The 21172-nt window shown below is 36.1% G+C and overlaps 1 protein-coding gene across 2 annotated transcripts in view; it reads right to left on the bottom strand.

Moving 5' to 3' along the window:
• Positions 1–21172, bottom strand: part of PIP4P2 (phosphatidylinositol-4,5-bisphosphate 4-phosphatase 2) — an 89452-nt gene that overhangs the window by 51593 nt on the left and 16687 nt on the right. For both annotated transcript variants that reach the window (XM_022584816.2, XM_089898935.1), the window contains exons 2-3: positions 15176–15324; positions 802–908 (exon numbers count right to left, since the gene is read on the bottom strand). In XM_022584816.2, the coding sequence (XP_022440524.1) occupies positions 802–908; positions 15176–15324 (256 nt within the window). The remainder of the gene's footprint in view (positions 1–801; positions 909–15175; positions 15325–21172) is intronic.

Below are 21172 nucleotides of genomic sequence, written 5' to 3'. Positions count from 1 at the left end.
CACCTGGAGGGTGAAGGGTAAGGTGGGACAAAGTGAGAGAGTGGCATGGACATATATACACTACCAGATGTAAAATAGATAGCAAGTGGGAAGCAGCCGCGTAGCACAGGGAGATCAGTTCAGTGCTTTGTGACCACCTAAAGGGGTGGGATAGGGAGGGTGGGAGGGAGGCAGACGCAAGAGGGAAGAGATATGAGGATATATGTATATGTATAGCTGATTCACTTTGTTATAAAGCAGAAACTAACACACCATTGTAAAGCAATTACACTCCAATAAAGATGTTTAAAAGAAAAAAAGAAAGAAAGAAAAAGAAAAGATAAATGGGCAGAAACAGAGTAAGTAAAATACGAAAAAATCTGAGTGCACTGCATATAGCAAAAGTAAATTGTTTTGTGAAACTTTTGTTTCAAATATATGTGTGTGTATGTATGTATGTAGATGAACATATATGAATTTTGGGTTGTAAAATAAAATGTATTTTACACTTGGCATTGCAGCCAAAAGTTTAAAAATTGTGAAAAGCACTGATTTGAACTATTTATTTTCTCTCTCAGAGCTTCAGATTTGTTATCTATAAGCTGGAAATAAACATAACAGCAAATAAAAGTAAAGCAAATAACTGTAACCATTAATTTCAAACTAAGCAGTATTATTCCTTTAACAAAGAAAAAAATGCTGTAGGCCATATAATTACTTTGAGGAGAAAGACTGTTTAGAACAAACCTGCCACATAATGAATCTTTAATAAGTACTTGTTGAATGAACAAATGAATGAATGAATGAATCTTCATGTCTTACCAGTTGGGTCTTGGACATCCTATTCGCCGTGATGTGTCCTTACAAATGAGGAGACAATTACAAGGGCATCTAACATACTTCTTCCCTGTTGGGGGGTTTTTGATTGGCTATATAAGAGAAGAAAATATAAACACAGCACATTAACCAAAGTACAAATTGCCAAAACTTGTTTGTATATAAAATGGAAATGATTCTTAAAATCTAAGGCTCCCCATAGTGCTACCAAAGTACACATTAAGGAAAAATGCATCATAAGTGATTTTTAAAATTTTATTGAAGTATAGTTGATTTACAATGCCATGTTAATTTCTGCTGTACAGCAAAATGTCTTGGTTATACATATTCTTTTTCATATTCTTTTCCATTATGGTTTATCACAGGATATTCAATATAGTTCCCTGTGCTATAAAATAGGACCTTGTTTTTTATCCATCCTATATATAATAGTTTGCATCTGCTAGTCCCAACCTCCCAATCCTTCCCTCCCCAATCCCTCTGCCCCTTGGCAGCCACAAGTCTGTTCTCTATGTCTGTGAGTCTGTTTCTGTTTCATAGATAGTATCATATTTTAGATTCCACATATAAGTGATATCATATGGTATTTGTCTTTCTCTTTCTGACTTACTTCACTTAGTATGATAATCTCTAGTTGCATCCATATTGCTACAAATGGCATTATTTCATTCTTTTCAATAGCTGAGTAATATTCCATTGTGTATATATATATATGACATCTTCTTTATCCTTTCATCTGTCAATGGACACTTAGGTTGTTTCCATGTCTTGGCTATTGTAAATAGTGCTGGTATGAACATAGAGGTGCATGTACCTTTTCAAACTAAAGTCTTATCTGGGTATATGCCCAAGAGTAGGATTGCTGGATCATATAGCAACTCTGTTTTTAGTTTTTTGGGGAACCTCCATACTGTTTTCCATAGTGGCTGCACCAATTTACATTCCCACCAACAGTGTAGGAGGGTTCCTTTTCCTCCACACTCTCTCTAGCATTTATTATTTGTAGACTTTTTAATGATGGCCATCCTGACCAGTGTGAGGTGGTATCTCATTGTAGTTTAGATTTGCATTTCTTTAATAATTAATGATGAATCATAGGTGATTTTAAATAGCTCAAATGTTGGTAAACACTCTATAAAATTTGGGGAACTGTAGAGATTTAATTAGAAGGGCATATTTCAAAATTAGTTTGTATTGGCCTGGAGTTGTTTCCCATTTAAAGTTCACAAGGCAAGGTCATTTATCTGCCTGGCCAGGGGCAAATATTCACTGAGGGTTCTTGCACATGTCTGAGAAAAGCAAGCTCAAAAAGAATAGTAAGGAAAGAGGAGTATATTACAAATTTGAATTTTTCTTAAACTTTACTCACTAGAATACAAGTGATTAATTTTATGGCAACTTTTAGCTAAAAAAACACTTATTATAGCTCCTAATGCTAGCATTTCCTTTTTTCTTTAACTTTACAGTAAATTTAAAAGTTAGAATAAATAACACCAAAGAAAACACTCCTCTCATTACTAGGACTTAAGCTTGTTAAAGCAAATAAGCTCTGATGCACTGAGAGGAATAGAACACCACTCCTGTGGCATGCTTGCCAAAATGTATAACCTGAATTTAATCACAAGATAACATCAGACAAACCCAAATGAGGAACATTCTACAAAATATCTTACCTGTACTCTTCAAAACTGTCAAGGCAATAGAAGACAAAGACTAAATTTCAGATTAAGGGAGATTAAAGAAACATGATAATCAAATGCAACATGTAATTCTAAATTGACTCCTGGACCAGATTTTTTTTTTAATGGAACAATTGGGCAAACGTGAATTAAGTCAAAAGATTAAATAACAGTATTGCATCAATGTTAATTTCCTGAATTTGATTACTGTGATTATATAAGTGAATGTCCTTTTTTTTTAGGAAAATTTACACTAAATTTTAGTAAATTTACACTAAAATGTTTAGGGGTAGAAGAGCACCATGTCCACAATTACCTTAAAAGGTTTTGAAAAAAATATTTATTTATTTAGAGAGAGAAAGCTACTTTGGCAAAGTGTCAATGTTTGTGGAATGTGGGTGAGGGGCCCACATGGGAATTCTCTATACTATGTACTACTATTTTTCTAACTTTCTGTAAGTCTACAACATATTTTTTTTTAAGATTTAAGAATTTTAAGTAAATAAACTTGGTAGAAATATATATAAGTTAGCAATAAGCCATCTGCAATTTATTAAACTATATTATAGATAGAATCTGACAATCTAAAATTCACAAACATCCAGAATGTGTTCCTATATAATCTAAAGTATCAAAAACCAGAATTTGTCTTAATTTCTCTGTATACATATTTTACCATTAAGTAAATGTGTGTTGGGCAAATGACAAGATTTATTTTTATACAGACATACCTCATTTTACTGTGCTGTGCTTTATTGTGCTTTGCAGATACTGTGCTATTTTACAAATTGAAGGTTTGTGGCAATCTTGCATCAAGGAAGTCTATCAGCATCATTTTTCAAATAGCATTTGCTCACCTTGTGTCTCTTTGTCACAATTTTGGTAATTCTCACAATTTTGGAATGTTTTTCATTATTATAATATTTGTTATATTGATCTGTGATCAGTGATCTTTGATGTTAGTACTGTGATTGTTTTGGAGTGCCACAAATTTTGCCCATATAAGACAGCAAACTTAATCGATGAATGTTGTATCTGTTACGACTGCTCCACCTAGTGACCCCTTCTCTCTCCCTCTCCTTGGGCCTCCCTATTCCCTGAGACACAACAATATTGAAATTAGGCCAGTTAATAACCCTACAATGGCCTCTAAGCATTGAAGTGAAAGGAAGATTCACACATCTCTCACTTTAAATCAAAAGGTAGAAATGATTAAACTTAGTGAGGAAGGCATGTCCAAAGCTGAGACAGGCCAAAAGCTAAGCCTCTTGCACAAAACAACCAAGTTGTAAATGCAAAGGAAAAGTTCCCAAAGGAAACTAAAAGCACTACTCCAGTGAACATACAAATGATAAGAAAGCAAAACGGTCTTATTGCAGATATGGAGTAAGTTTTAGTAGTCTGGATAGATGATCAAACCAAATACAACATTCCCTTAAGCCAAAGCCTAATCCAGAGCAAGACCCTAACTCTATTCAATTCTATGAAGGCTAAGAGGTGACAAAACTGTAGAATAAAAGTTCGAAGCTAGCAAAGGTTAGTTTATGAAGTTTAAAGAAAGGAGCCATCTCCAAAAACTAAAATTGCAAAGTGAACTGCCAATGGCCCAGCTCGCAAATTCCAGATATCAGGAGCAGCTCTGACCTGGAAACTCTAATCCAAACTAATCCAACTCATTAGGTGCAAGTCCTCTGCACAAGGTCCCTGAAGCTAGACTAAGGGTGAAAGAAGAGGTATAAATTCCATGAAGATAGAGACATTAGCTGTCAATCACATAGAGGTTAAAGGAAAGAAGCTGAATCTGAACCCCAGCAGTCTGACTCCAGGGCTTGTATGCTTAGCTGCATAACCAACAGTATGTGTTATGCAAAACTGCAGAATTTTTCAATTCCTGTCCAAGATGACAGAGTAGAAGGGCCTTCAGCTTACTTCTTCTCATGACTAACTGCTGAACAACCATCGATTAAGAAGAGTGGAACCCACTAAAAAAGATATTTTACATCCAAAGACATAAGAAGAACCACAATAAGACAGTAGAAGGGGTGCACTCCTGATATAATAAAATTCCATACCCCCCAGGTGTGTGGCCCACAAACTGGAGAACAATTATATCGCAGAAGTTCTCCCATAGGAGTGAGAGTTCTGAGCCCCACATCAGGCTCTGCAGCCTGGGGGTCTGGCATTGGAGGAGGAGCCCTCAGACCATTTGGCTTTGAAGGCCAGAAAGGCTTGATTGCAGAAGCTCCACAGGACTCCTGCAGAGACTTTGGAGACTCAGAAACAGAGACTCCACTCTTAGAGGGTGCACACAAGGTCCTGTGTGCACTGGTAGCCAGGGTAAAAGCAATGACTCCATAGGAGCCTGGGACAGACCCACCTGCTGGTCTTGAAGGGTATTCTGGGGAGGCGGGAGGGTGGCTGTGGCTCACTCTGGGGACAACAACACTGGTGACAGTGCTACCAAGGGACATTCATTGGTGTGAGCTCTCCTAGAGGCCAACATTTTGGCATCAAGACCTGGTCCCACACAACAGGCTGTAGGCTCCAGTGCTGGGATGTCTCAGGCCAAACAACCAACAGGGTGGGAACACAGCTTCATCCATCAGCAGACAGGCTGCCTAAAGGGTTCCTGAGCACACAGCTGCCTCTAGACACACCCCTTGATACAGCCCTGCCCATCAGAAAGCCAAGACCCAGCTCCACCCACCAGTGGGTAGGCACTGGCTCCACCCACCAGGAAGCCTGCATAAACCTCTAGACCAGCCTCACCCACAAGGAGGCAGACACCAGAAGCAAGAAACCACAGTCCAGCAGCCAGTGGAACTGAGTCTACAAACACAGGTCAGAATCTACCCTGGGACCAGCTGGTCCCTGGCCCTTGGTGATGAGAGGGGACTGTACTACTGGGACACACAGGAAATCCCCTACAGATGGCCACTTCTCCAAGGTTGAGAAACATAGTTAACCTTCTATATACATAAAAATACAAATAGAATTTTAGACAAAATGAGGAGACAGAGGAATATGTTCCAGATGAAGGAAAAAGATAAAACCCCAGAAGAACAACTAAGTGAAGTAGAGATAGGCAAACTACCCAAGAAAGAGTTCAGAGTAATGATAGTAAAGATGATCCAAGAACTCAGGAAAAGAATGGATGCTCAAGCAAGAACTTACAATAACTTTTTAACAAAGAGTTAGAAAATATAAAGAACAACCAAACAGAGTTGAAGAAAACAAAAATGAAAAACACACTAGAAAGAATCAATAGCAGAATAAATGAGGCAGAAGAACAGACAAGTGAGCTGGAAGACAGAATGTTGGAAATCACTGCTGTGGAACAGAATAAAGAAAAGAGAATGAAAAGAAACAAAGACAGTTTAAGAGATCTCTGGGACAACATCAAATGTACCAACACTTGCAATATTGAGGTCCCAGAATGAGAAGACAGAGACAGTGGGCCTGAGAAAATATTTGACGAGATAATAGCTGAAAACTTCCCTAACATTGGAAAGGAAACAGGAACCCAAGTCCATAAAACCACAGAGAGTCCCATACAGGATCAACCCAAGGAGGAACATGCCAAGACACATAATAACTTAACTGATAAAAGTTACAGATTAAGAGAAAATATTAAAAGCAACAAGGGAAAAGCAATAAATAACATACAAGGGAATCCCCAAAAGACTACCAGCTGATTTTTCAGTGAAAACACTACAGGCCAGAAGGGAGTGGCATGATATATTTAAGTGATAAGAGGGGAAAAACCTACAACCAAGAACACTCTACCTAGCAAGGGTCTCATTCAGATTTGACAGAGAAATCAAAAGCTTTACAGACAAGCAAAGTTAAAAGAATTCAGCACCACCAAAAACAATTTTACAACAAAAGTTAAAGGAACTTCCCTAGGCAGAAAAGAAAAGCCCACAACTACAAACAAGAAAATTATGAAATGGGAAAGCTCACTGGTAAAGGCAAACATAAAGTAAAGGTAGAAAATTATCCACACACAAATATGATATCAAGACAAGTAATCATAAGAGGAGAGTACAAATTCAGGATATTTGTAATGCATTTAAAATTAAGAGACCAGCAACTTAAAACAATCATGTATTTATAGAGAGACTGCTATATCAAAACCTCATAGTAACCACAAATCAAACATCTATAACAGATATACACACCAAAAAGAAAAAGAAATCCAACAAACACTAAAGTTAGTCATCAAATCACAAGAGAAGAGAACAAAAGAGGAAAGGAAGAAAAAAGACTTAACAAAAACAAAACCAGAACGATGAACAAAATGGCAATAAGAACATATGTATTGATAATTACCGCAAATGTAAACAGATTAAATGCTCCAACCAAAAGACATACACTGCCTGAATGGATAAAAAACAAGACCCATATATATGTTGTCTACAACAGAGACCCACTTCAGATCTAGGGACAAATACAGACTGAAAGTGAGGGGATGGCAAAAGGTATTCCATGCAAATGGAAATCAAAAGAAAGATGGAGTAGCAATACTCACATCAGACAAAGTTAGACCTTAAAATAAAGACTGCTACAAGAGACAAAGAAGGACACTACATAATGATCAAGGGATCATTGTAAGAAGAAGATATAACCATTTTAAATATATATTCACCTAACACAGGAGCACCTCAATATATAAGGCATATGCTAACAGCCATAAAAGGAGAAATTGACAGTAACACAATAATAGTGGGAGACTTTAACATCCCAGTTTCCTCAATGGATCATCCAGAAAGAAAGTCAATAAGGAAACACAGGCCTTAAATGACACAGTAGATCAGATGCACTTAATTGATATCTATAGAGCATTCCATCCAAAAACAGCAGAATACATTCTTTTCAAGTGCACATGGAACATTCCCCAGGTTAGGTCAAATGCTGGGCCACAAAGTAAGACTTGGTAAAGTTAAGAAAATTGAAATCATATCAAGCCTCTTTTCCAACCACAACACTATGAGATTAGAAATCAACTACAAGAAAAATACTGCAGAAACCACAAATACATGGAGGCTAAACAATAGGCTACTAAACAACCAAGAAAAAAAGAAGAAATCAAAAAATACCTAGAGATAAATGAAAACGAAGACGCAATGATCTAAAATATATGGGATGCAGCAAAAGCAGTTCTAAGAGGGAAGTTTATAGAGATACAAGCTTATCTCAGGAAAAATCTCAAACAACCTAACCTTACACTTAAAGCAACTAGAGAAAGAACAAACAAAACTCATAGTTAGTACAGGAAAGAAATCAAAGAGATCAGAGCAGAAGTAAATGAAATAGAGATGAAGAAAACGATAAAAAAGATCAATGAAACTAAAATCTGATTCTTTGAAAAGATAAATAAAATTGATAAACCTTTAGCCAGACTCATCAAGAAAAGAGGGGAGAGAGGCCAAATCAATAAAATTAGAAATGAAAAACAGAAGTTACAATGGACACCACAGAAATACAAAGGACCATAAGAGACTAGTACAAGCAATTATATGCCAAGAAAATGGAAACTTAGAAGAAATAGACACATTCTTAGAAAGGTGCAATCTTCCAAGACTGAACCTGGAAGAAATAGAAAATATAAACAGACCAATTACAACTACTGAAATTGAATCTGTGATTTAAAAACTTCCAACAGACAAAAGTCCAGGACCAGATGGCTTCACAGGCAAATTATATAAAACATTTACAGAAAAGTTAACACTATCCTTCTGAAACTGTTCCAAAAAACTGCAGAGGAAAGAACACTTCCAAACATTCTATGAGGCCACCATCACCCTGATACCAAAACCAGACAGATACCACAAAAAAAGAAAATTACCTGCCAATATCACTGATGAACTTAAGACACAAAAATTCTTAACAAAATATTAGCAAACTGAATCCAACAATACATTAAAAGGATCACACCCCATGATCAAGTGGGATTTATCCCAGGGATGCAGGGATTTTGAATACCCGCAAATCAATCACTGTGATACACCACATGAACAAATTGAAGATTAAAAACCATATGATCATCTCAATAGATGCAGAAAAAGCTTTAGACAAAATTCAACACCCAGTTATGATAAAAACTCTCCAGAAAGTGGGCATAGAGGAAACATACCTCAACATAATAAAGGCCATATATGACAAACCTACAGCTAACATCATACTCAACGGTGAAAGCTGAAAGCATTTCCTCTAAGATCAGGAACAAGACAAGGATGTCCACTCTCATCAGTTTTTTTTTCAATATAGTTTTGGAAGTCCTAGCTGTGGCAATCAGAGAAGAAAAAGAAAGAAAAGGAATCCAAATTGGAAAGGAAGAAGTAAAACTGTTACTGCAGATGACATGATACTATACAAAGAAAATCCTAGATATGCTATCAGAAAACTATCAGAGCTCATTAATGAATTTGGTGAAGTTGCAGGATACAGAATTAAAACACAGAAATCTGTTGAATTTTTATACACTAACAATGAAAAATCAGAAAGAGAAATTAAGGAAACAATCCCATTTACCATTGCATCAAAAGGAATAAAATACCTAGGCCTAAACCTATCTAAGGAGGCAAAAGACCTGTACTCTGAAAACTCTAAGATACTAAAGAAAGAAATCAAAGATGACACAAACAGATGGAAAGATATACCATGTTCTTGGATTAGAAGAATTTATATTTTCAAAATGACTATACTACCCAAGGCAATCTACAGAGTCAATGCAATCCCCATCAAATTACCAGTGGCATTTTTCACAAAACTAGAACAAAAAATTTTTAAATTTGTATGGAAACATAAAAGACCCCAAATAGTCAAACAAATCCTGAGAAAGAAAAATAGAGCTGGAGGAATCAGGCTTCCTGAATTCAGAGTATACTACAAAGCTATGGTAATCAAGACAGTATGGTACTGGCACAGAAACAGAAATTTAGATCAATGGAACAGGATAGAAAGCCCAGAAATAAACCCATGCACCTATGGTCAATTAATCTATAACAAAGGAGGCAAGACTATACAACAGAGGAAAGACTTCTCTTCAATAAATGGTGCTTGGAAAACTGGACAGCTACATGTAAAAAAAATGAAATTAGGATATTCTTTAACACCATACAGAAAAATAAACTCAAAATGGATTAAAGACCTCAATGTAACAACAGATACTATAAAACTCTTAGAGGAAAACATAGGCAGAACACTCTGACATAAATTGCAGCAATATCTTTTCTGAGCCGACTCTTAGAATAGTGGAAACAAAAACAAAAATAAATGGGACCTAATTAAACTTAAAAGCTTTTGCACAGCAAAGGAAATCATAGACAAAATTAAAAGACAACCCACAGAATGGGAGAAAATATTTGCAAATGATGCAACAGACAAGGTATTTGTCTCCAAAATTTACAAACAGCTCATGCAACTCAATATCAAAAAACAAACAACCCAATCAAGAAATGGGCAGAAGACCTAAATAGACATTTCTCCACAAAAGACATACAGATGGCCAAGAGGCACATGAAAACATGCTCAACATCACTAATTATTAGAGAAATTCAAGTCAAAATTACAATGAGATATCACCCCACACATGTCAGAATGGCCATCATCAAAAAGACTACAAATAGGGCTTCCCTGTGGCGCAGTGGTTGAGAGTCCACCTGCCGATGCAGGGGACACGGGTTCGTGCCCCAGTCCAGGAAGATCCCACATGCCGTGGAGCGGCTAGGCCCGTGAGCCATGGCCGCTGAGCCTGCGCGTCCAGAGCCTGTTGCTCTACAACGGGAGAGGCCACAACAGTGAGAGGCCCGCGTACTGCAAAAAAAAAAAAAAAAAAAAAAGACTACAAATAATAAATGCTGGAGAGGGTGTGGAGAAAAAACCCTCCTACACTGTTAATGGGAATGTAAATTGGTGCACCCATTATGGAGAACAGTATGGAGATTCCCTTAAAACTAAAAGTAGAGCTACCACATGATCCTGCAATCTCACCCCTGGGCATATATCCAGAGAAAACCATAATTTGGAAAGATACATGCACCCCAATGTTCATTTCAGCACTATTTACAACAGCCAAGACATGGAAGTAGTCTAATTGTCCATCAGATGACAGATGAATGGATAAAGAAGATGTGGTATATTGGAATGGAATGTTACTCAGCCATTAAAAAGAATGAAATAATGCCATTTGCAGCAACATGGATGGCCCTAGAGATTATCATACTAAAATGAATAAGTCAGACAGAGAAAGACCCATAGCATATAATATTGCTTATATGTGGAATCTAAAAAAAAATAACTTATATACACAATATAATTAGACCCACAGACACAGAAAACAAACTTATGGTTTCCAAAGTAGAAGCGGGGATGAGTGATAAATTAGGAGTTTGGGATTAACATACACATACATACTAATCATAAAATAGATAACCAACAAGGACCAACTATATAGCACAGGGAACTATATTCAATATTTTGTAATAACCTATAAGGTAAATGAATCCAAAAAGGAATATATATATGCATGTGTGTGTGTGTGTGTGTGTGTGTACATATGAATCACTTTGCTGTACACCTGAAACTAACACAACATTGTAAATCAACTATACTTCAATAAAAAAAAAATTGCAAGTTCTGATGCTGAAGCTGCAGCAAGTTATTCAGAAAATCTAGCTAAGCTAATTAAGAAAAGTGGCTACACTAAATATTTTCAATGTAGATGAAAAAGCCTTTTAGTGGAAGAAAATGCCACCTAGGACCTTCATAGTTAAAGAGGAAAAGTCAATGTCTGGCTTCAAAGCTTCAAAGGACAGGCTGACTCTCTTGTCAGGCTGATGCAGCTGGTGACTTTAAGTTGAAGCTAATGCTCATTTACCATTCTGAAAATCCTAGGGCCCTTAAAGAATTATGCTAAACTACTCTGCCACTGCACTACACTATAAATAGAGAAACAAAGTCTGGATGACAGGACATCTGTTTACAATATGGTTTACTGAGCATTTTAAGGCCACTGTTGAGACCTACCACTGAGAAAAAAAAATTCCTTTCAAAGTATTACTGCTCATTGGTAATGCATCTGGTGACCCAAGAGCTCTTATGGAGATATACAATGAAATTAATGTTTTCACGCCTGCTAACACAACATTCATTCTGCAGCCCATGGATCAAGGAGTAATTTTGACTTTCAGGTTTCATTTTTTATGAAATAGATTTCATAAGGCTGCCATAGATAGTGATCCCTCTGATAGATCTGTGCGAAGTAAACTGAAAACCTTCTGGAAAGGATTCACCATTCTAGATGCATTAAGAACATTCGTGATTCATGGGAAGAAGTCAAAATACCAAAATTAACAGGAGTGTGAAGAAGTTGATTCTAACCCTCATGGATGACTTTGAGATGTTCAATTTCAGCAGAGGAAGAAAATGCAGAAGTGGTGGAAATAGCAGGAGAACTAGAATTATAAGTGGAACCTGAAGATGTGACTGAATTGCTGCAATCTTATGATAAAACTTTAATGGATAAGGAGTTGCTTTTTATGGATAAGCAAAGAAAGTTGGTTTCTTGACATGTAATCTATTCCTGGTGAAGATGCTGTGAAGATTGTTAAAACGACAACAAAGTATTTAGAATATTACATAAATTTAGTTGATAAAGCAGCCGCAGGGTTTGAAAGGATCGACTCCAATTTTGCAAGAAGTTCTACTGTGGGTAAAATGCTACCAAATTGCATTGTGTGTTACAGAGAAATGGTTCATGAAAGGAAGAATTGACTGATGCAGCGAACTTCACTGTTGTCTTATTTTAAGTAATTACCACAGACACCCTAACCTTCAGCAAGCACCTCCATGATCAGTCAGCAGCCATCAAAAGGGAGTCAAGATGCTTCACCAGCAAAAGGATTATGACTTGCTGAAGGCTCAGATGATGGTTAGCATTTTTTAGCAAGAAAGTATTTTTTAATTAAGATATATCCTTTTTTTAGACATAATGCTATTGCACACTTACAGAATAGTGTAAAAACTTTTATTTGCACTGGAAACCAAAAAATTTGTGTGACTTGATTTATTGCAATATTTGCTTTATTGAAGTAGTCTGGAACTGAACTTGTAATGTCTCTGAGGTAGCCTGTATTTTATTCCCACCATACTTCTAGACCTCAGTTCTCTCATTTGTAAAACAAGATGATTGAAATAGAAGATTTCAAGCACTGGTCCTCAATGCCAAGTCCTCACCATGTCATGTCTGGTCTACAGCAAAACGGTGGGGCTGGGGTGGGGGGGCAGCAGGGGAGATGACATTGTTCATATGCATAAGTTTTAATAGTCTTACTTGGCAAAATAAGCTTACATGTTCCAGGAACTGTGCTGGGCACTTTACCTCTGTAATCCCAACAGCAACCCCAAGAGGTAGGTATTATTACTATTATACCTCTTTACATGAAGAACCACAGTTTAGAGAAGTCCCCAAGGATATATAGCTACTAAGTGGCAGATTCAAACCCCAGTCTATTAGTCTCCAAATCTCAGACTCAATCAAGTATGCAGCCAACTAGCTCCTCTTTCTCCAGGACTTCTCAAATTTTCCATTAACTAGTCATAGATATTGCTTCTCCTTTTAACCTTAAATTCTGTGTCCTCCAAGTGTTGCTAAAATTTGTCCATATTCTTTCTATCTCTCATATACAGACACACACACACACAGACACACACACAGACACACACACACACAACACACACCTTACTTCCCTTCCTAATTCTATCTACTGAAGTAAAAAGGACTTTTATTAACCTTGATTTTTTTGTTTTATTATGTTTTATTTCTTTCAATCTCCACAGGAATGTCCAGTTCCTGTTAAAGGTGGCTACCCAAGAGAATAGATACACTGACATCCTGTTTTAGGTGACATGACGAGAATGAATAACCAGTTAAATTGAGTAGGAAACAGTGATAGTGAACATAAGAGAACTGTTCTCTTGGGCCCTGGTCCACTATATCTGTCTATTATATCTGTTCTTTTCAACATAGAATTTCTCCAGAGAAGCTGCCAGTTGCCTAACCTCTTCATTCATAAATTTAAGATCACATTACACTGTAAACATTAGCAGGTCATATGTTACAGCATTCCTCAAAGGCTTTTTTTTTTCAATTTTTTCTTCCCTTGTAATGTTACTAATTCCATACAAGGCAATCTGATTAAATACTATTCATATTCTCTAGAATATTCACAATTATTTACATTTCTTTACTTAACAGGGATAGTAATGATATAAAAATTTCAGCACAATTTTCTTTATGTCCAAAAGTAGCTAGCTTATTTGTAGCCAAATTTTATTGACCCTATATGAACTCATCACTTCTAAGTAACCAGCTTGAGGCTGCTGGTTAAATCCATAGTGACTTTGAGATTCTTTCATAATTGACCTACTCTGTTCTGTTTACTTCCACATGTAAATATAAAGCTTTAAATCTCCTTTCTTTCTTCTCATTAAAGAACAAAGTTTGTATGGGTGAAGGAAGAGGTGAAAAAATTCAACACTAATGCCAAATCCAAGGAAGCCTTTAAGACACTTTTATTTTTTTTAATTGCTATTTGTGTCTAGCAATTCTTATTTGCTTGCCAACTCTAAAAGGAGCACTAAGGAAGTTGATATTAATTAAATTTACTATTTAAGTGTTCAACTGATAAAGAAAATAGCTAGTTTTGTAGGTATCATCTATTTACACAATAAAGTTCTCTAAAAGATGTCCCTTATAGAAAAAGTATTTACAATGATATATATTGCTTCATGACTTAAGGTTTTAGCTTATGACTTTTCCATAAAACATATTATAAAGCCCCCAGTATTCATCTTTCAGGGTTCTTAGAGATACACTAATCATTGGCTGACTTTTTTTTAGGCTTTTTCTAAAGAGGAAAAACTACAAATACCAAAAATTAAATTAATATTTAATTTCAAATTTTGAGACAGATTGAAATTTAAAAAATAAAGCCTAACCATGAAAGTAGAAATATATTTAATTTAACCAGTATACTCTTTATACCAGTTTATTACTTAAAACTGTAAAAATCTTACTTAAAATTTAGTTGCTCTTCCCAAAGTTCAGTAAAAAAATATGTCCTTCAAGTTTTTTTGAATATTTCACTGAATTAATATTAAATAAATGGAATAATATACCAAGCTGTTAATAAACACTTCGACACAAATGCCAATAATAAATGCACAATCACAAAGGCCCAGAAAAATTATATCAACAACCTACAAACGTAAAACAAGTTTAAATAATTTTCCACATAATAAGTACAAAGTCCACATTTGTAGTGAAGTTCAGTATATTTCATTTTAGTGATAATCAGAATGGATTTTGTTGAGATGTGGATAGACACTGAAGATAATTGTAAATGACTGTCCATGGTCAGTCTCATTTTAGAAAGTAAAGAGCCAAATGGCATTACATTTAAATTCATCATGAAATTTTCAGAATGGAGTTAGCTTTAAACACCTGGAGGCATTCTTGTATGATAAAAGAGAAATAGCCAGAAGGAAGAAAGGATAAAAAAATGGCCATTTCAGTATCCAGCCCACATCTACTTGTAAGTAACATTACTGGAGTACTTTTTTAGGGAGATGTCAGATAATAATTTCTGCTTTTATTAATGAAAATCTCCACTTACCGTAGCTTCATTGCAAACCGTGCACTTAACCACATGCTGGTGAAGCTTGCCATCCAAATTGATGAGAGATTGGCACACGCGGCAGTTTATTACTGGAATACCACTGGCATCTGGACTGGCAATGGCTGTATACGGAGGTGGGAGTTCCGCTAAAAAGATATTAGCCACTGAATCAGAGTCTCAGAGATATTACGGCTGGTTTGAGCAAATAAGCAATAGAAGTAAAGAAGGAAAACTATCAAAATTCTCCTGTTCTTTATGTTTTTAAAGCTGGCCAACATAATATAGTTTCAGAGCAGAAACACGTATAGGACTATATTGCGAAGTAGAATAATTCTTAGCTCCTAAAATCCAAATCACACCTGCCTACATTTACACCTTTTATTAACCTATACTCGAAACATTCACTCAATTTCTATGTGCAAATTCATAGAGTTTGTAATAGGAAGGTGATAATTTATGCCTAAAAGTAAAAATCTTACACTAATGATCTGACTCCCAAGAAACAGAAATAGTCAATGAAGACAAAGCTTTAAAATAACTTACATATATACATATACATAAATTGTGTAGTTGTCGTGCTCTGTTTATACTAGAAGCAGTATAATAACTGCTAAATATGACAAGAACAAAATACGGTTTTGGTGTCAGTCAAGGAGAGACAAAAACGAACCCAGGAAAACTAAACATATCAACATGGAACATGTTCTAATTAGAATGGAATTATGCTAATTTCAGAGAAAAAACAAGAATGAAGTAAATTTAACAATTTTTATCTCAAACTTTCACCTAACATTAAAAATCTAGAAAATGTATCAAAGTATTTATGGGTAAAAAATATATTGTCTGGGATTTAATTTAAATACTCCAAGAAAAAAATGGGTTAATAGATGCAACAAGAGTAGCAAAATGTCTATATTTATGAATATAAAGACACAGAAGGTCATTTTGCTCTTACTACTTTTGTGTATGTTTGAAAATTCTGAAAATACAAAGATACACACACACACACACATACACACACTGCTTTTTGAGAGTCCTTAAGTCGACTGATTGGGTAGAGGGTAGAAGCCCAATTTCAGAACTGTGTTAATCTACCAGAAGTATATATTTGTTACAAAAGTTAGAGAAAAAGAATCTAGATATACTATTCCAGAATGGGATTTCTAAAGGGGACTGCCTAGCCTCATTTTGTAGCTATCTTAATTACAGGAATAGGAGCCCCTTTCAAGGTAAGATTTTGTCATAGGCCATCTAGAAAAGGCTATGCCTCACATGATTGAATCCCCACTAAAGAGAACTGATAGGGGCTACTGTGACACTGTAAAATACAATAACAATACCTAATCGTGAAAAGAGCTATTATTGAAATAGAGATTTTTCTATCCACTGGATTAGATTCTGAACTCTATGATAGTCTGAAATGAGTTAGAGCACAGCACATTATGGTATGTTTAAAATCCACATATTACCACCTGGCATCCTTAGGGTATATCAGGTAGATTTTTTAGACTTGCAAAGAATTAACAACAAGTGTTATCCATTCAAATATTCATAATAAACCAAATTTCTGCAGCAGCCAAGGCTCTGAAAGAGGTCACATTGAAATGACAATATGCACACGTCCCTGGAAGTCTTATACCAGAACACTGCCAAACACTAAATTTAAAAAGAAGCTATAGATGTCTAAATTATAAAAATAGTTTTATAATTTATAAAACTATAAATTAGGTACACGAAAAGCTGCTCAACATCACTAATTATTAGAGAAATGCAAATCAAAACTACAATGAGGTATCACCTCACACCAGTTAGAATGGGCATCATCAGAAAATCTACAAACAGTAAATGCCGGAGAGGGTGTGGAGAAAAGGGAACCCTCTTGCACTGTTGGTGGGAATGTAAATTGATACAGCCACTATGGAGAACAGTATGGAGGTTCCTTAAAAAACTAAAAATAGAATTACCATATGACCCAGCAATCCCACTACTGGGCATATACGCTGAGAAAACCATAATTCAAAAAGACACATGCACCCCAATGTTCAATTGCAGCACTATTTACAATAGCCAGGACATGGAAGCAACCTAAATGCCCATCGACAGATGAATGGATAAAGAAGATGTGATACATATATACAATGGAATATTACTCAGCCATAAAAAGGAACGAAATTGGGTCATTTATAGAGACATGGAACGGCCATAGAGACTGTCATACAGAGTGAAGTAAGTCAGAAAGAGAAAAACAGATACCGTATATTAACGCATATATGTGGAATCTAGAAAAATGGTACAGGTGAACCAGTTTGCAAGGCAGAAATAGAGACACAGATGTAGAGAACAAATGTATGGACACCAAGGGTGGTGGGGGTGGGATGAATTGGGAGACTGGGATTGACATATATACACTAATATGTATAAAACAGATAAGTAATAAAAACGTGCTGTATAAAAAAATAATAAATAAAATTCAAAAAACAAACAAACAAAAAATAGTTTTAAATCCTTGAAAGAATTTAAGGTTGATGCAGAATGACCTGTAATGTATTAATCAAGAAGAAAAAACAGGTTAAAGGATCAATGTGTCACAATACATTTGAGCCTGTGCAACTTGCAGATTACTTTATCAGATCTTGGTAAAGAAGGTATTGTTCTGGGAAAAAGCATACACACCTCACTAGAAATTCAAGACACACTGCCTGGTGTGTAATAATAATTTTTTTAAAAATAATTATTAGCAATAGCATTATTAATAAAAGTTTCTTCTTTTGCCTTTTCCTTGAGTTATAAAGTAACATAAAGTAGGTCTCCCATTAATTCCAGGTTTCCACCTTACATAGTGTGATAGAAAAGAAATTTAAAGACAAGATAATTTCACAAAGAAAACAAGGGTATTGAGGGTGAGGGGAAGAGGCCACACATTGCAGCTACATATAAGGATGGTAAAACCCATTCACTCCAACAGGCAAAAGTTTTGTTCAGTGGAATCTCCTAAAGATTTTAATGGTTGATCTTTTTTGGTTCTGATACGTTTGAAGTGTATCAGAACCAACAAGACCCTGTGAACTTTTCCTTTAAGATTTGTACTATATAATTTTTAACCTGTAAAAAAAAAAAAAGCTTTCAATGACAAAAATATGCCAGAATCTTCTGGAGGCTTGGGAAGTGGAAGGAGGGGGAAAGAATGAGTGAGGATTAGAAGTCTAAAATGGGAAAGACTATAAGCTCCATGAGGCCAAGGTCATGTTTGGCTTGTTCAGGACTGATACAGCACTTGTTATAAGTGCTTGGTCTATGATAGTTGCTCACTAAATATTTATTGAATGGATGATGGATGAATAAATGAATGAATAACTGAATCACTGAAATTTATCAGGCTCATCTATTTCTCCTGGGAAAATGATACTAAGTATATTACCACTACTCTCCTTGAAGAGGAGCTAGGGTCCTAGCAGGGGAGTACAGCATGACTGAAAAAAAGGCTCTCTTCTATATATAGAATACCCTCTCCAAATCATGCACTGAGAGAGGGAAGTGGACAGGGGACACTGGCCTGGCCCACCAGATAAGTACAGTCAATCCAAGAGATCAATAGAATGACAGATATTGCAGCCTAACTGCTCCACTAAACAGTGCTTTCAGGCCTATAATTTCAATTTTCTGTCCATTAATTACTTTAGCACTAAACTGATTTAGAGATATTTCTTGTACTTTTATCCCAAGGAAACCTTGACCTACAACTCCATCTCCTCTTGTAAAGGACTTGTAATTACAGAAATTTATTTCACTGTCAGTAAACCTGCAATAATTAACAACTTAGATTGTTCATTTCGTCTCTTTTCACTTTAAAACAGTCAACAGATCACCACTATTATACCTATTTTAAATTTCTGCCTTGGATAAAAAGTCCACTGTAATCTCAGAACTTGGGATCATTGGATATTAAGAGTCACAAAAGTTCTTCATTTTGGAAGAGTCTTACTTGTTATTTAAACAATGATCATTTTCTCTATGGGGTTTGCCTAAGTGAAAAATCTTTTTTCTCCAAGTGAGCAGTATTTGTTAGACCAGTAGTCCTCAAACCTGAAAAACCCCCTCAAAGTTCCAGAATTATACAGTGTTAGAAATTCAAGCAATCTTAGTCTAGTATTTAGTCTAATTTCTTCATTTTATGGAAGAGAAAACTGAAGACCAGGGATTCTGACTTCTTAGTAGACTTTTATATAGCACTTCAGCAAAGCCAAGAGCTGACTCTTCTCCCAGAGGTCACTCCATAATGACAGCTGCCTCTCTTAATGAATATGATTTAATATAGGGAAAAGATGTAAGGACTAATGGGGATTCTGCACAAATACTTAGACAAGAATCAGATCTGAGTTAAAGGGGATTAGGAGGAGGAGAAAGAAGAGTCAGGGAAAATGAAAATTAGAACATAACATGAAGAAAGAATTAGTTCATGATAAAAAATTCACAGGGCTTCCCTGGTGGCGCAGTGGTTGAGAGTCCACCTGCCGATGCAGGGGACACGGGTTCGTGCCCTGGTCCGGGAAGATCTCACATGCCGCGGAGCGGCTGGGCCCATGAACCATGGCCGCTGAGCCTGCGCGTCTGGAGCCTGTGCTCCACAATGGGAGAGGCCACAACAGTGAGAGGCCCGCGTACCGCGAAAAAAAAAAAAAAATTCACAGAAAAACTGAGACTCCTAAAAGAGACAAGACAAAATAACGTAGATCACAAGGCATGCATAATGGTCTTCCTTAAAACACTCAAAAGGAACCATTATTATTCTACAAACCCACAAGTGATCAAATTACACTTTCCCATCATAAACATCAACCTAATTTATCTATTTTATGCCCAAAAGCTCCTCTTTCCTGCTAATTCATGCTGGTGTAATAATCCATACTTCATTTTTTACCAGATATACCCAGATATAGCATTTTAAAGGTTGCAAATGTTTTGCTAGATAGCTCTGATCTTTATTATCTCAGTTATTCCTTTATAAATCTCTGCAGTGACAATGTTTTCCAGTTTAATTCACTTACTTCACTAATACAGTCTTATATGCAGTCCTTGCCCTTGACAAAGATGTACCAAAGTTGAAAAATGATATCAGATTAAAATGAGAGATCATTTAGGACACTATGATTATAGGATGAGCAAGAAAAGTATAAAGGACCAGCCTGTGAGGAAAGCTCTGGCTTTTTCTCCTCCATAGGATTTTTGTGGGGAGTATGGTTAGGGACAGGTTGCACTTGGCTGCTATGGGATATCTACTTCCTGTGTAAAACCTCTCCAGTCCAGTTCAACACAGAGAAAGGGAAGACCACCTTCTGTTCCTCCCTCTCTGAAACCAAATAAATAAAACTATTCCAGGAGACTCTTGGATTCTTCTAGAACCATTATACCCTCATAAGGATCCATCTGGCTAAAGTCAGTTTGGAAGGTAAATGTCCCAGCTATTAGGCTACTGAATCTCAGCTCCAAATCCACCCTTCTATGCTTTGTCACGCTGGTGCTAAAACTCTCCAAACCACATTTTTTCTTTGCCAGCTGGCTGCAGGTTATGTTTTGTTAATAGGAGGTGATAAACAGAACCTGCAAGGTTGAAGGAGGAAGAAGGGACTTCTAGCCCTTTCTCCAGGTGTACAAAATCTTTCTCCAGGGCTGAGACATCACCACCAGTGGGCTGGTACCTCTGAGAAGTCATGTTTCAGTTATGTTCCTCTAAATTACTAAATTTTAATCATTCCAATCTCTTCCCTTTGTTCTCACAACCCTAGAGGTAATAGCTGCTTCCTGCATTTAATACCTATTTGATAAGTTAGAGTAATATCTTTACCTTTTAGTTACCTACTTAACAACTTTATACCAAATTAATTCTTTCTGTTATATTATATTGTTTGGTTTCTATCTTCAGGTCCTAACTGTTATAAAACTCATACCAGGTGTAATCCCAGGAAACAGACCCTCAAAAATGGGACTGGAGAAATG

This window comes from Delphinapterus leucas, chromosome 17 (assembly GCF_059928025.1).
Source record: "Delphinapterus leucas isolate spDelLeu-1000000601 "Yukka" chromosome 17, BTC_Dleu_Yukka2, whole genome shotgun sequence".
NCBI classification, from domain to species: Eukaryota; Metazoa; Chordata; class Mammalia; order Artiodactyla; family Monodontidae; genus Delphinapterus; species Delphinapterus leucas.
The sequence above is the reverse complement of the archived record's forward strand: the minus strand, read 5'-3'. Positions and strand labels throughout refer to the sequence as shown.